Here is a 14,847-nt window from a genome sequence, read left to right on the forward strand (position 1 = left end):
TTACATAATGTTACAACTCTGATATAAATCTTAGCTTTATAAGAAACACAAAGGACAGCCATTTATTTTGCCGCTCCGTACCGTGGAAGGAATCCTTTTTATTTATCAACAGCATACATACACACCATAATTGAATGATAAAACAGTAACATAAAAGATAAAAGTACTAAAACTGAAAACATGATAAGAAAATGACATCCCTTGATGAAAGTACGGTGAACTGGAGCCTCTGGAGAGAGATGTATACTAATACAAGCCTCTTAATTAGGTTGTGATTTTGTGTGTTCAATCAAATCTATAACAATGAACATTGTGAGTAATCATTAATAAGAACTCATTTGTTAACAGTTAGATCATAGCAAATAGAACAATTAGCTACATAGGAACATACTTCCTTTATAAAATATCGCCTCAAGTGTCTTGCAGCATATATTAAGTAACTTACATTTACTATCTAAGTGACAAACAAAAAGTAAACAACTCTACGGTAAAGGACACCATTTGAATACTGTAATATCTAACCATACAGAAACAGTTAAAGGATAGTTGGTATTGTTCCAGTCTTTGATACACTGTGTATGAAACCGGTGGGGATTATAAAGGTAGGTTTTACACGCTTCACCATGATGTAAGAAATATAAGGGTAATAAAAGGAATATCATACCATCAAAGAATATATAACATTAACTCAAAGGTCACTGTACATCTTGTCCTTTGATGTTAAAGTCTCACTATGCATTCCATCTGGACGGTCAGGATAATAATGTTTTGGAGGTATCCAATCTCGCTCGTTCTCTGCGTTTTGGCCAAAATATGTTGGCAAACGATGCACCTACAAGATTGTCTGCTTATTTAACTACACAATGCTACCAATATAGGGTTAGGGAACAGTTTGTTCGTATTTATAGGCTTAATGGAGCTTTATATTTAAATATCACATGAAAGTAAGTACAAACAATGAAGGATATTCATCAGAACACAACTACGAGGCAAGTTATAAAACCAACCAATTTACTCAGTTTTGAAATGTAAGTAAAAACAGAGGAGCTGTGTGCTATTCATGACCAACTTATTCGTTTGTGTCTATCGTCATATGAAAAACTCAAAATGCCCATATTCGAATGGATTTAAAGAAAAAATTGAAAACCTTAGAAATAAGTAGACAGTTAAAAGACATAAAAAACTTGAAAATGAATATTGGGACAAAAATATCAAAGCAAAGTTTAAAAAACAAAATAGGTTTAACATAGAAAGACAAACTTGAAGACTCTTAAAATATAATGAAATATGAGTAAGGTTTACTACCTGTGACTCATAAATATTGAGGTGAATATTGAGGTGATAAATTCTGTGACAGGTCTTGAAAGCTTTTCAAATTATAGTATGTCAACACAAACTGTTACCGAAAAAGAGATATGAATGCTTACCCTCCCACCCCTTTCCCCCACTGTCTCAATGCTTTCTTCAAAGCTCACACCCTGCTAAGTATGACTAGCAACCTCCTCCCCAACCCATGCCCCCCAGCCCCTCACATCACCAACGTAGAAGAGTCAATTGGTCGTCTTCTCGTTGGTTACTTCAAGAACAGTGTCACGTAACCATTTGTTCTTCTGGCTTTTATCCAAAATACAGAACCAAAACAATGTTTTGCTATGTACTCAAGATGCCACGAGGCCGGCGTCCTTCGCCATTCCGTAAAAGATGCCTCCAGTCTCCAAGAGCTTAGCTGGAGTATCGTATTCTGCTATCTCTCCAGAATCTAGAACCAGCACTCTACAGGAAAGAAAAAGAATTAAGTATCAAATAAATTGTTACCTGTTAAAGAGGGTAAAGCACAGTGGCGAGTATGTTCGTGTGTCTCTATTTAATTTTGGGACTATTTTCTTATAATAGAACAACATCTACTCTTTGCCTTTAGTGCTATTAAACCAATGTGCTTGTGTGATTAAAACGGCTCAATATGCTGAAATGCAAATGTAAGTTTAGGGGTTTTCTGTACTGGCGTGCCCTCCCAAAAGTATGATGACTCAGGGGAGAGAAGTTGTAAAGATAACGCAGGAACAAAAGATTAACGGTAAACTTGAAAGATGTAATAACAATTAATTGGAACAACGGTATACTTGAATAGTTTAATAACAATTAACTGGAACAACTGCTTACTGGAATCATTTAATAACTTAACTGGAGCAAACTAAATATAGAATATAAAATATAATTTACTTACAAGTTACAAGCTCACTTCACACATGTAACTCAAACGTACTCACTCGCTCACAAGTGTTGACCGGTCAACCATGGATCCGTATTTCCTGCCTCATTCATTAGCTCTGCCAAACATTTTCAAACACAAGAAAGTTCTCTCACACCACACGCACACACTCACACAAGTTACACGCACGCAACACAATCAGCGCGCCGCACCCGATACATTTAAAACCTCTGTACGTAATTAAACAGCGATGCATCGATACAAGCGCACTATAGCCTAACGCTACACTATATACATGTACGCCCACACAAGAATACACCTATCATTATAATCGCTCATTTACACAAACATACTTGAGCAAAACATAATCTGATGCTTCAAACTTCCACGGAATTTGATACACAAATGTAAACCCTTGGCTTAAAGCCTACAAATACGTTGAGATGCTACTTTGCATATAATGATCAGGGCAGTCATTGTTATTGTCAGAGACGGAAAATTGCAGATCTTTGAACCAAAAGAATATCTTAAGCATGTTTCATATGGAACATTGCACCTTAATGACTTCATTGTCTGGTGGGATACAGAGTACTGTTATTTATAGCGGCTTTGCATTGAAACAGGACTGCAGCAGTCATTTACCCGTTTCGATGAACAAACAAAATTTCTAAACATTTCTAAACAAGTTTGTAAGCAAAACTGGAGATATGTGAAGTCCATTAGATGAAGGATTGAGATAAAATCCAGATGTATTTAGTGCTTAAAAAGTGAATTTTGACAAATAAAACATGTACAGACAAACGAGAAACAAACAACAGGCTTTGTTTTGACTGACCTTGTGTTGTCCATAATTGTATTCAGTCTATGAGCTATTGTCAGGATGGTGCAGTCAACAAACTCAGTCCTGATGGTTGCCTGGATCAAATCATCCGTCTCCAGATCAACGGCCGCAGTCGCCTCGTCCAAAATCAGAATCTTTGTTTTACGGAGAAGAGCTCTCGCAAGACAGATGAGCTGACGCTGTCCGACACTAAAAACCAAAAATAAGAAAATCGAACAAAATTAATACTGGTGTGAACAGATACTGTGCAAGGTTATCAAGGAACTATAAATTATATCATAAACAGCTCTTCATCTGGGTTACGGTCTCCTAGGTTATCAAGGAATTATAAATGATATCATCAAACAGCTCTTCATCTGGGTTACAGTCTCCTAGGTTATCAAGGAACTATAAATGATATCATAACCAGCTCTTCATCTGGGTTACGGTCTCCTAGGTTATCAAGGAACTATAACTTAGATCACAGCCAGCTCTTCTTCTGGGTTACGGTCTCCTAGGTTGAATACCAAACCTGAATATTTCTCATTGTTAATCTGCTGGCAGATCTTTTACAGTGTCTCCTAATGTCTTGAACATCTCAAACCAGCTTCAAACAATTCATTTTACATATAAATATACTTCTGCAGTGTAATGATGCCAGCTTGCAGCAATCTTACCTCAAATTTTCTCCCCCTTCGGTGCACTTGTGCATCAATCCCTCTGAAAGACTGGAGACAAACTCATCAAGGTGAGAATGCCTCAGGGCATCCCAAATCTGATCGTCTGAGTAGCTCTCAAACGGATCCAAGTTCATCCTAAGATCTCCAGCAAACAGAACAGGATCCTGTGACAGGAGAAAATAATACTTGAGGTCACGTCTGGCAATAGCTCTATGCATCTGTGTTAAAAGTATCTAATGAGTAACTTATGAATTATGGAACACTGTCAACATTCCAAGAAGAGGAAATAGGAAAATTATGTGTAAAATATATGTAAAAATAATGACACAATAAAGAAGTTTTATCACTTTCCACATAAACAGCCTCCCAAGACAATATCTCTATTGAATTTACCCCCTGGACAAGACAAGGATATGGTCATTTTTATTTCACTGGATTTAGACTCACTCGGTATTCACGTTTCCAGCAGGCATTTTCACACTGTATATTCTTACATGATGTGATGAACAACAAGATAAACTATTATTCTCAACAATCTTGAGAAAGATGCAATTACATCCAGTAAAATCCAAAGGGCTAGCTGTTACTAACTTTGTGGAAGATTAGTCCTTGATTAAATGTACCGAAATAGCTGTTTCTAACTTTGTGAAATGATAGTCTTCATAAATGTACCGGACTAGCTGTTTCTAGCTTTGTGGAAGAATAGACCTTTAATAAACGTACCGGGCTAGCTGTTTCTAACTTTAATAAACGTACCTGTGGGATAATTGTCAGTTTGGATCTCAAGTCATAAAGTCCAATTTCTGAGATATCCTGACCATCAATAGTGATACTGCCTCCTGCTGCCTCGATGATACGGAAGAGTCCTAAAGTCAGAGACGATTTCCCTGCTCCGGTCCGGCCTACTATACCGACCTATCAAAAACAGAATGACCCTTGTAAAGTTATCGTTGGCCGCATTGTCCATAGTTACATCTTAATGATTATTGATTGCTTCTTAAGGCTCAAAAGATAATACAGCATATGGTTATTCATATGACCCTACTGTGTTCTAAACTTGGAGGTCAAACTTTATTTGAAAGGTCATTTGTGGTCATTACTTGAGCTTGCATATGTTGAACCCCAAAATTTGACAATTAAATCTTAAACCATACAATGTTGCAGTATTGACCAGTCAGTTTATATTGTATCATTTGGGTGTACAGAAATGATCATGTTGGGAAGGTGTATGTTTCCCAAAATATTTTACCTGCAATTTGTGTTATATTTGTTACAACCTGGTGTTACAGGCATGAAAGGTAGACCAGTTTCCTCAACCACAACTAGGTACAAGGATATTTGGCAATCTTTCCAAATGAAAGCAAATTCATTTTTGGCCAAACTGTATTTTCTATATATAAGCACATTTATCTCGTAGTTAGAATAAGGATTATGCAATTATGTATAAATATTGCATATTAGGTTCATCATAGTAACCCCAAGATGCATCCCAAACACTGAATGCATGTATAACATGATTCTCTATGCCCAACATGATAATGTTCCACGATGCTATAACTCATTTAATGACTAAAGTTTAACTTTGGCCTTACCTTCTCTCCTGGTTGAATTGTAAATGATATTCCCTTTAATACCAGGTCTAGTCCCTCTCTGTACCTGGTACTGTAGTCCTTCACACAAACCTCACCAGCGGGGGGCCAACTGTCGTCAGGTTTCTTCTCGGGGATGTCCATGGCAGCCTGGCATTATAGAGGAGTGTTTTTATTGTATCTTTCAGCTATCTAATAAATAAACACTACTAGCGCTGCATATTAGATTTTTCAGGCTGCATACTAGATTTTTCAGTATTTTTTTGTCAACAAGTTAACATTATTGATGGTTCCTTTTTTGTATTGAAATGACAACTCTACTACAAATAAAATGCTTTACTCCCAAAATAAATAACTTGCATCTGATAAGAACATGTTTCCGTTAGTATAAAAGTAATTGGAAACAATATGTAGCAGATTAAAATTATTCTTTATCATCTGTTCTTGGGTTGATAAACACTTCCCATGATTCAACAGTACTATTAATGTCTTTTTTCTTGTGACTTTTCGTGGAAATGGCTGTCTCATCTTCTTGACAGTTTATTCCATGGCCCCGGAAACCCGGAATATTTCTAAATAGAAGTTTAAAACACTTTATACTCTGTTAGTTAGCAGTGCATTTGAAAGCTACAAGAGACCCAATGGCCAGTCCCAGTAAAGTTGGACTAACAGGCTTAGCTTTAGTGGAACTGACGGCCAGTCCCAAGTAAAGTTGGACCGACGGGCTTAGCTTTAGTGGAACTGAGGGCCAGTCCCAAGTAAAGTTGGACTAACAGGCTTAGCTTTAGTGGAACTGACGGCCAGTCCCAAGTAAAGTTGGACCGACAGGCTTAGCTTTAGTGGAACTGAAGGCCAGTCTGAAGTAAAGTTGGACTGACGGGCTTAGCTTTAGTGGAACTGAGGGCCAGTCCAAAGTAAAGTTGGACTGACGGGCTAAGCTTTAGTGGAACTGAAGGCCAGTCTGAAGTAAAGTTGGACTGACGGGCTTAGCTTTAGTGGAACTGAGGGCCAGTCCAAAGTAAAGTTGGACCGACGGGCTTAGCTTTAGTGGAACTGAAGGCCAGTCCCAAGTAAAGTTGGACTGACGGGCTAAGCTTTAGTGGAACTGAAGGCCAGTCCCAGTAAAGTTGGACTGACGGGTTTAGCTTTAGTGGAACTGAGGGCCAGTCCAAAGTAAAGTTGGACTGACGGGCTAAGCTTTAGTGGAACTGAAGGCCAGTCCCAGTAAAGTTGGACTGACGGGCTTAGCTTTAGTGGAACTGAGGGCCAGTCCAAAGTAAAGTTGGACCGACGGGCTTAGCTTTAGTGGAACTGAAGGCCAGTCCCAGTAAAGTTGGACTGATGGGCTAAGCTTTAGTGGAACTGAGGGCCAGTCCCAAGTAAAGTTGGAATGATGGGTTAAGCTTTAGTGGAACTGAGGGCCAATCCCAAGTAAAGTTGGACTGACTGGCTTAGCTTTAGTGGAACTGATGGCCAGTCCCAAGTAAAGTTGGACTGACGGCCTTGACTGAAGTCCTTGAATAAATAGTCCTTTTACTGACCTCTGTTTCAATCTCTGTGTACTCTTTAATTCTCTCCACAGCTACAATGTTCGTCTCCAGTTCGCTGGTCATTCTAACCATCCAATTCAGTGTCTGTGTCACCTGTAAAGATAATGGAACGTTCCATTAAACGTTTGTCGGATAAATGTCTCCTGTACAGTAGTAACTAGGATTTATTATAAAACAATTGACAATTGTTCTCATTGTTTCTAGCTAAATGAGGCTTTCACAGGGCCTTCCCTCAATCCTCTCCAACACCAACTGTTCTTTTGCATCAAATTATTTATATAGAATATTATCAAACCATGCATCAATCCTCCAGTGAGAAACAGAATGCCTTCAGATTCTGCACATTTAGGATCAAAATAGTGTAACAACGAGATAGTCCAAGCCACAAACACAATCTGCAATTATTTATTACAACTGACCTCAAAAATAAATATAAACAAACAACTTCCTCAACTCCTGTTTGACCAGAAGTCAAGGATAAATCTGCCAGTGTCGTTTAGTTGTCAACTAGATGTTTAATGCGTAGAGAATCTTATCATTGATTTGAATTTTGTATAGCGATCTGGAATAATTTATTACAACTGCTCTCAAAAATATAATTGAACAACTCCCTCAACTCCTCTTTGACCAGAAGTGAAAGGTAAATCTGCTAGTGTCCTTTAGTTGTCAGCTAGATGTTTAATGCGTAGAGAATCTTATCATTGATTTGAATTTTGTATAGCGATCTGGAATAATTTGTTACAACTGCTCTCAAAAATATAATTGAACAACTCCCTCAACTCCTCTTTGACCAGAAGTCAAAGGTAAATCAGCTAGTTTCCTTTAGTTGTCAACTTTAATGCATAGACTATTTATCATTGATTTGAATTTTGAATAGAACATTTCAGAAATGGAGATTTGTATCCGTGAACAAGTTTCTATACGTAATAAACTTGACAAACCTGCATAGCATAAGCAACTGACAGACCAACCAGCCCAGCACTGAGATATTCTCGTCCGATGGTTGCAAAAAGTGCTGCAAAGAACACAATTCCATTTCCAATGAACTCCAGTCGAATTGCAAGCCACCTAAAACAACAAGAAAAAGAATTAGTTTTCAGAGTTCAAAGCTGATTGTAGTGACATACAAAATCGTCATTGCAGCAAAGTTTTCTATTTCGTCAGCATGCAACTTTTCAATGCTTTGTACCAGACGACCAAATATCTGATCGACGAACAAAATCAGCTTTGAAGGAAAAATGGTTACTGACATCAAACTCAGATTGCATTGCAACTAAAGAGGCTATCCCAAATAGGTAAACTGATGGATGGATGTCACCCTCCATCACGCTGGAAATACTCAAATAAAACCAGAGCAGCAAAGTTGCTGCATCTCAAAAACTAGAGCAACAATGCTGCATCTCATTACCATGGTCACAGTAAATAGCGATTGTACGTAAGCCCACATAGTGACACATTTACATTAAAGCTTTTGTGTCTAGAGGTAGGTGTGACATACACGCCACCTTCTAAATTTGATGTTGCTTGGTCTGATTAATGAAAAATCCATTAGCAAGCAGTCCAGACAGGCTATATGCTATGCAAACATTTACAATTCATGGCAAGCAGTCCAGACGGGTTATATCATATGCAAACATTTACAATTCATGGTAAGCAGTCCAGGCAGGCTATATCCTATGCAAACAGTTACAATTCATGGCAAGCGTATCAGGCCCACCATATCCTATGCAAACATTTACAATTCATGGTAAGCAGTCCAGGCGGGCTATATCCTATGCAAACAGTTACAATTCATGGCAAGCGTATCAGGCCCACCATATCCTATGCAAACATTTACAATTCATGGCAAGCAGTGTTTGGCCATCTGTAACCTTTGTAAACATTTACAATTCATGGCCTACCGATGTATTTCACTAAACTGATGAGCCTGATCATAACGTTCATAGTTACTGCATAACTTGTCCACAGTGTAAGCCATTAGGTTATATTGTGAAATACTTATGGCCAGAGTTACACCAACTAACCAATTACAATCCTAAAGTGTACACTTAGACCACAATCAGATTTGCACAAAACATCTGGTAAATCGTAGGCCCATAGCGGGCTTGAAGATATACATTGCCTGCTGAATTGTAACAGACCGCCGTAGAAAGTTTGCCTATTTTCCTTTTGATGAAAATGTACTCCTAGTGAAACATTCAATGAATCTCCTATCATTGCAAAAGTTACTACATATTTTGTCGTAAGGCTAGACTTTCTGTATGTTAATTTAGCAAAGTTGCCACAAAATTAGCAAAGTTGCCAAAATCTACAGTTACTAAATAGGCTAGCCTTGATCACTGTTTTTATTATTGTACAATATGCATGAAACCACCTACAGTGCACATATCAATTGCTCACTCTTTATTACGTTGCTACTTTTTTTTCAGTCAACCAAATTTTCGGTTTGGACAACCAAAAAGTAGGATCTGGTTGTCCAAGGGAGAATCATTAACTGTTTCCCCTGAGACAGTCATCAAAGTCATAACCAGCACTGAATATAGGGCAAACTTCTATTGGTAGTCGAGTTGTCTGGGACGGTCAAATTTCTGTTTGACTAATCAAAATTGGCGTTGGAGGTAGTCTGACAGATAACTACATTGTAACTAAATAGTAAATACCCCCAAATCATAAGTAAAATGATATTTGGGTATCACCCCCAAAGCTGGTGTTCTACATTTCTACATTTTGCCATCTTGGCTTTTCTTAGTGTATTTCTTGTTGAGTAAAATGATTTCTTACACTGCATATATAGCAACCAAACTACTGTGTACATATTATAATGCTCACCTATTGGACACTATGTTAGGATAGTAGGTTTCTTGGTTCCTATCAACCAACTGTTCATTCTGCAGAATGAAATCTTTCTGCTTGCTGAAGGCCCGGATGGTGCTGGTCCCTGACAGTGTCTCGGAGAAGTGAGAGTAGATCGGTGACCTGGAAACAGACTCGAGTCGTTTGAGTTGTCTGGATGTACTGACGAAGTATCGCTACATGAGGAGGCAAACACCGATAGCAAAACAACAATTAGAATTGTAAACATGTGCAGTGAAGTAATGATTTATTAATTAAGTAGCGAAGGATTTAAAAATAAGATCTATGTTTGAGCTACTAATGGTATGGCACTAATATTTATTTTATGGTGAATTATATTAGTGTAAGATACAGAAATATTAATCCATCTAACATCAACTCATCTTAAGCTTAAATTAAATCAAACTAATAATTCTAAATTTAACAATTAAACTTTGGTAAAACAACATAAGCAGTATTTATTAAAGTGAGGATAGAACCATTTTTGGTACAGCCTGACATAAGTGTATCTGTTACATAAAATGTTATCTTTGTTATCATCAAAAAATACAAAGGAAAGATAACGTCATTGTCTGAAGCAATACTTACTATGCAAAACATTGAAAACATAAATAAAAACATATATGCAAAGTACTACATAAACATTTAACAACATAAACAGCAACATAGGGATAAGATACTTCATCGCGAGTAAGCCTATTATATTTTTAGCTATATAAGAATAAACCAGCAACAAATTATTCACAATCATATATAGATCTAAAGCACTTTTAACCACATTCAAACTTGTTAAGTTAACATTATTTAGGTAAATTCACTACAAACAAAAGTGTGTTGTATTTTTTATTTTTTCGGCAGTTCTATTTGTAACCTTGTTCGACAGTAAATTGGACAAAGATTTTCTTTAACATTCGCCTTCTTCTTTCTTAAGCTGAGCATTTACCTCAGTTAAATCTGGTCAGTTTTTTTTTTTTCGCAACTTGCTAAATAACAGTGAAATATTTGCTGTAACATGAGGATTAGCAATCTATTCATATAATTCTTTGTTTTTTGAAATACTGTAGTAGGAGGGTAAATTTCTTGATATCTCAAACACTAAAATTCCCATTTAATCACCCAAAATGTACTGTAGCCCTGGCTTAAAAATACTGGTTATATGCACCAAAATACTGGAAATATGCAATTATAATAATAATTAATAAAAATAGTAATGAAACGGTTAGGGAAGTGCAAGGAAAGAAATACGCAGCAAAGGTTAATATGCAGTAAGGGTTAAAAGAGACCATGCCAAAACCAAACATGCAAAAAAAAACATAAAATAGCAAGAATATAAAACTAAAAGAGAGATAAAAGTGCAGAATTCATGCATGAAATCCTAAACTAAATATTTCCTCATTTGAACAACTTGACGAGCCCTACTACCCCAGCCGATCATTTTAAGGGAATAGGTGTAGGTGGGAGAGGGTGGTGGGGGGGGGGGAATAGACAAGAGTTGGGATTAAGTTATGGAATTTTTTTCTTAAATGTTTTCTTTATAAAATACTTTGCTTTTGCAGGATTGTTAGTTTTTTTTTTTTTTTAGGTATTGACAATGTTTGTTCACAGTGTTTATCTAATTTACTGTGACGTCATAATAATCTCTCATAAATTTACGGTTTCCATGATTTCGTATATTACTTACTTAACTTCTCATCCTTTTGGAAGTCTGAATTTAGGGTATGTTTCATACCATTATTGCTTAAAATGTACGACCCTCATCTTCATTCTTGAAACGGAATGTAATGCCACTTCAAATTTAAGTTGCAACTTATGCTAGAACCAGCCTTTCAATTCTACGAATTGTCTCTACGTCACCCCAGTGACCCTTCCTGGGTTCCTATATGTGCCTGGATTCCTACCCAGTGACACAATTCCTGGTTTGTCATGTTACTATAAATAGGCTTTTGGTTTCTCACTCATAGGACCACCCTCAGGTTCTATGAAATGCCTGGATCTTCACCCAGTGACACAACCCCTGGTTTGTCATGTTGAAATAAACAGACCTGGTTTCTCACTCATAGGACCACCCTCAGGTTCTATAAAGTGCCTGGATGCCTACCCAGTGACACAACCCCTGGTTGGTTATGTTGATATAAACATACCTGGTTTCTCACTCATAGGACCACCCTCAGGTTCTATGAAATGCCTGGATCCCTACCCAGTGACACAACCCCTGGTTTGTCATGTTGATATAAATAGACTTGGTTTCTCACTCATAGGACCACCCTCAGGTTCTATGAAGTGCCTGGATCCCTACCCAGTGACACAACCCCTGGTTTGTCATGTTGATATAAATAGACTTGGTTTCTCACTCATATGACCACCCTCAGGTTCTATGAAGTGCCTGGATGCCTACCCAGTGACACAACCCCTGGTTTGTCATGTTGATATAAATAGACTTGGTTTCTCACTCATAGGACCACCCTCAGGTTCTATGAAGTGCCTAGATACCTACCCAGTGACACAACCCCTGGTTTGTCATGTTGATATAAATAGACTTGGTTTCTAACTCATAGGACCACCCTCAGGTTCTATGAAGTGCCATGATACCTACCCAGTGACAAAACCCCTGGTTTGTCATGTTGATATAAACATACCTGGTTTCTCACTCATTGGACCACCCTCAGGTTCTATGAAGTGCCTGGATGCCTACCCAGTGACACAACGTTGGTCATGTTGATATAAATAGACTTGGTTTCTCACTCATAGGACCACCCTCAGGTTCTATGAGGTGCCTGGATCCCTACCCAGTGACACAATCCCTGGTTGTTCATGTTGATATAGACTTGTGACTTGTCCTAGGAACATCCTAAGTATCCCACCCGGTGATTTGCCTACTTAACTACAGTAGCCTGGTCTGTTTTGAACTGATTTGGTCTGTTCATTAACTACATGGTAAAATGAATACCTTACTTTGGTGAACATTAAGTAAATCTTCTTCAATTTATTTCAATTGAAACCCACTGCTAATGGATAACATTTACATCATAAGAGTACACACTGAAGATGAAGTCAGTATAAGTCAAAAGATAAGTAACTGCAATATCGGCAAGAAATTAGAGAGATTAACAGTGGTTACATCATAGGAGGTAGAAAGTCACATGAGAGGGCAATAGACCATAATATAATTAGGGATATACACCAAATGAATGGCTGATGGCCTGTATCACTTCAATAATCAAACAGACTACAAAGAAAGGTCTCAGATGGAAAATGACAAGTCAGTTGCTATTACGATATATAACCAAACAACTTAATGATTTTGATCACAGTAATGCAGATAAAAACAAGACAAATTTATCAGCACAATGCAATCCATGTCACAATTAAGATCTTTTTCCAAATGATGCCTTTCAAGTTTCTCTTGACTAGGCTGCTCTCATATAGAGTGAACAAAGTATTATCACATGCAATAAAGCAATGATGACCAATGACTACAGGTACAGTAAGATTGTGATGAATACAGAAAATACTGAATAATTTAAGGAAGAGAGCAAATGAAATTAATTATTCATCTATATCAGTCATCAAACCAATATATGATGTACAGCTATGACAGTTAGATTTACAATCAGCACACTAAGTTATTACCATGCTCGCTGATGGAAGCAAGGACACTTTAGCTGTATTATCAACCCTACAATCTGACATGAATATTGGAAGTCTTACTTGTTGAGATACAACCAAACTCCCAACCATTGAATTACCAACAGTGACCCACATGCATGATAATGTATATGATTTACACACACTGTAGCCCCACGTTAACAGTCGTCTCCCCATTGCTATGACACATTCAAACATGCCATCTGCTACATTACAGAAAACTCTTGAAATCAACAATTCACATAATCTGTGGGAGTGTATAGTTAAACTCAATGATCTAGTAATTACTCTTCATAGCCTCCACACATCACATCTATGACCCACACATCACACATGGGACCCACATATCACATCTATGACCCACACATCACACACCTAGGATCCACTAAGCCCACCAAGTTTCCACATTCATGACCCAGCCAGACATCACACATAGGACCCAGACATCACATCTACAGTCAACACAAATCCCACCTAGATTCCACACATCACATTTATGACCCAGACATCACACATGGGACCTACATATCACATCTATGACCCACACATCACACACCTAGGATCCACAAATCCCACTTAGGACCCACACATCACATTCATGACCCAGCCAGACATCACACATAGGACCCATATATCACATTTACAGTCAACACATCACATCTATGACCCACACATCACACACCTAGGATCCACAAATCCCACCTAGATTCCACACATCACATTTATGACCCAGACATCACACATGTGACCCACATATCACATCTATGACCCACACATCACACACCTAGGATCCACAAATCCCACCTAGATTCCACACATCACATTTATGACCCAGACATCACACATGGGACCTACATATCACATCTATGACCCACACATCACACACCTAGGATCCACAAATCCCACTTAGGACCCACACATCACATTCATGACCCAGCCAGACATCACACATAGGACCCATATATCACATTTACAGTCAACACATCACATCTATGACCCACACATCACACACCTAGGATCCACAAATCCCACCTAGATTCCACACATCACATTTATGACCCAGACATCACACATGGGACCTACATATCACATCTATGACCCACACATCACACACCTAGGATCCACAAATCCCACTTAGGACCCACACATCACATTCACGACCCAGCCAGACATCACACATAGGACCCATATATCACATTTACAGTCAACACATCACATCTATGACCCACACATCACACACCTAGGATCCACAAGTCCCACCTAAGTTCCACACATCACATCCATGACCCAGACAATACCTGTAGGACCCACATAACACATCTATGACCCACACATCACACACCTAGGATCCACAAATCCCACCTAAGTTCCACACATCACATCCATGACCCAGACAATACCTGTAGGACCCACATAACACATCTATGACCCACACATCACACACCTAGGATCCACAAATCCCACCTAGGTTCCACACATCACATTCTTGACCCAGACAATA

General features: G+C 38.2%; 1 protein-coding gene across 7 annotated transcripts in view; it reads right to left on the reverse strand.

The window, feature by feature from the left end:
* Positions 1 to 61: 61 nt before the first annotated feature.
* LOC139959406 (multidrug resistance-associated protein 1-like) overlaps positions 62 to 14,847 on the reverse strand; it is a 59,090-nt gene continuing 44,304 nt past the window's right edge. For all 7 annotated transcript variants that reach the window (XM_071956981.1, XM_071956982.1, XM_071956983.1 and 4 more), the window contains 8 exons: positions 9,678 to 9,877; positions 7,790 to 7,916; positions 6,840 to 6,941; positions 5,302 to 5,448; positions 4,466 to 4,624; positions 3,707 to 3,873; positions 3,045 to 3,239; positions 62 to 1,773 (listed from right to left, as the gene is read on the reverse strand). In XM_071956981.1, coding sequence (XP_071813082.1) covers positions 1,659 to 1,773; positions 3,045 to 3,239; positions 3,707 to 3,873; positions 4,466 to 4,624; positions 5,302 to 5,448; positions 6,840 to 6,941; positions 7,790 to 7,916; positions 9,678 to 9,877 — 1,212 coding nt within the window. In that variant the 3' untranslated portion in view covers positions 62 to 1,658. The remainder of the gene's footprint in view (positions 1,774 to 3,044; positions 3,240 to 3,706; positions 3,874 to 4,465; positions 4,625 to 5,301; positions 5,449 to 6,839; positions 6,942 to 7,789; positions 7,917 to 9,677; positions 9,878 to 14,847) is intronic.

This window comes from Apostichopus japonicus, chromosome 19, assembly GCF_037975245.1.
Source record: "Apostichopus japonicus isolate 1M-3 chromosome 19, ASM3797524v1, whole genome shotgun sequence".
Taxonomy (NCBI): domain Eukaryota; kingdom Metazoa; phylum Echinodermata; class Holothuroidea; order Aspidochirotida; family Stichopodidae; genus Apostichopus; species Apostichopus japonicus.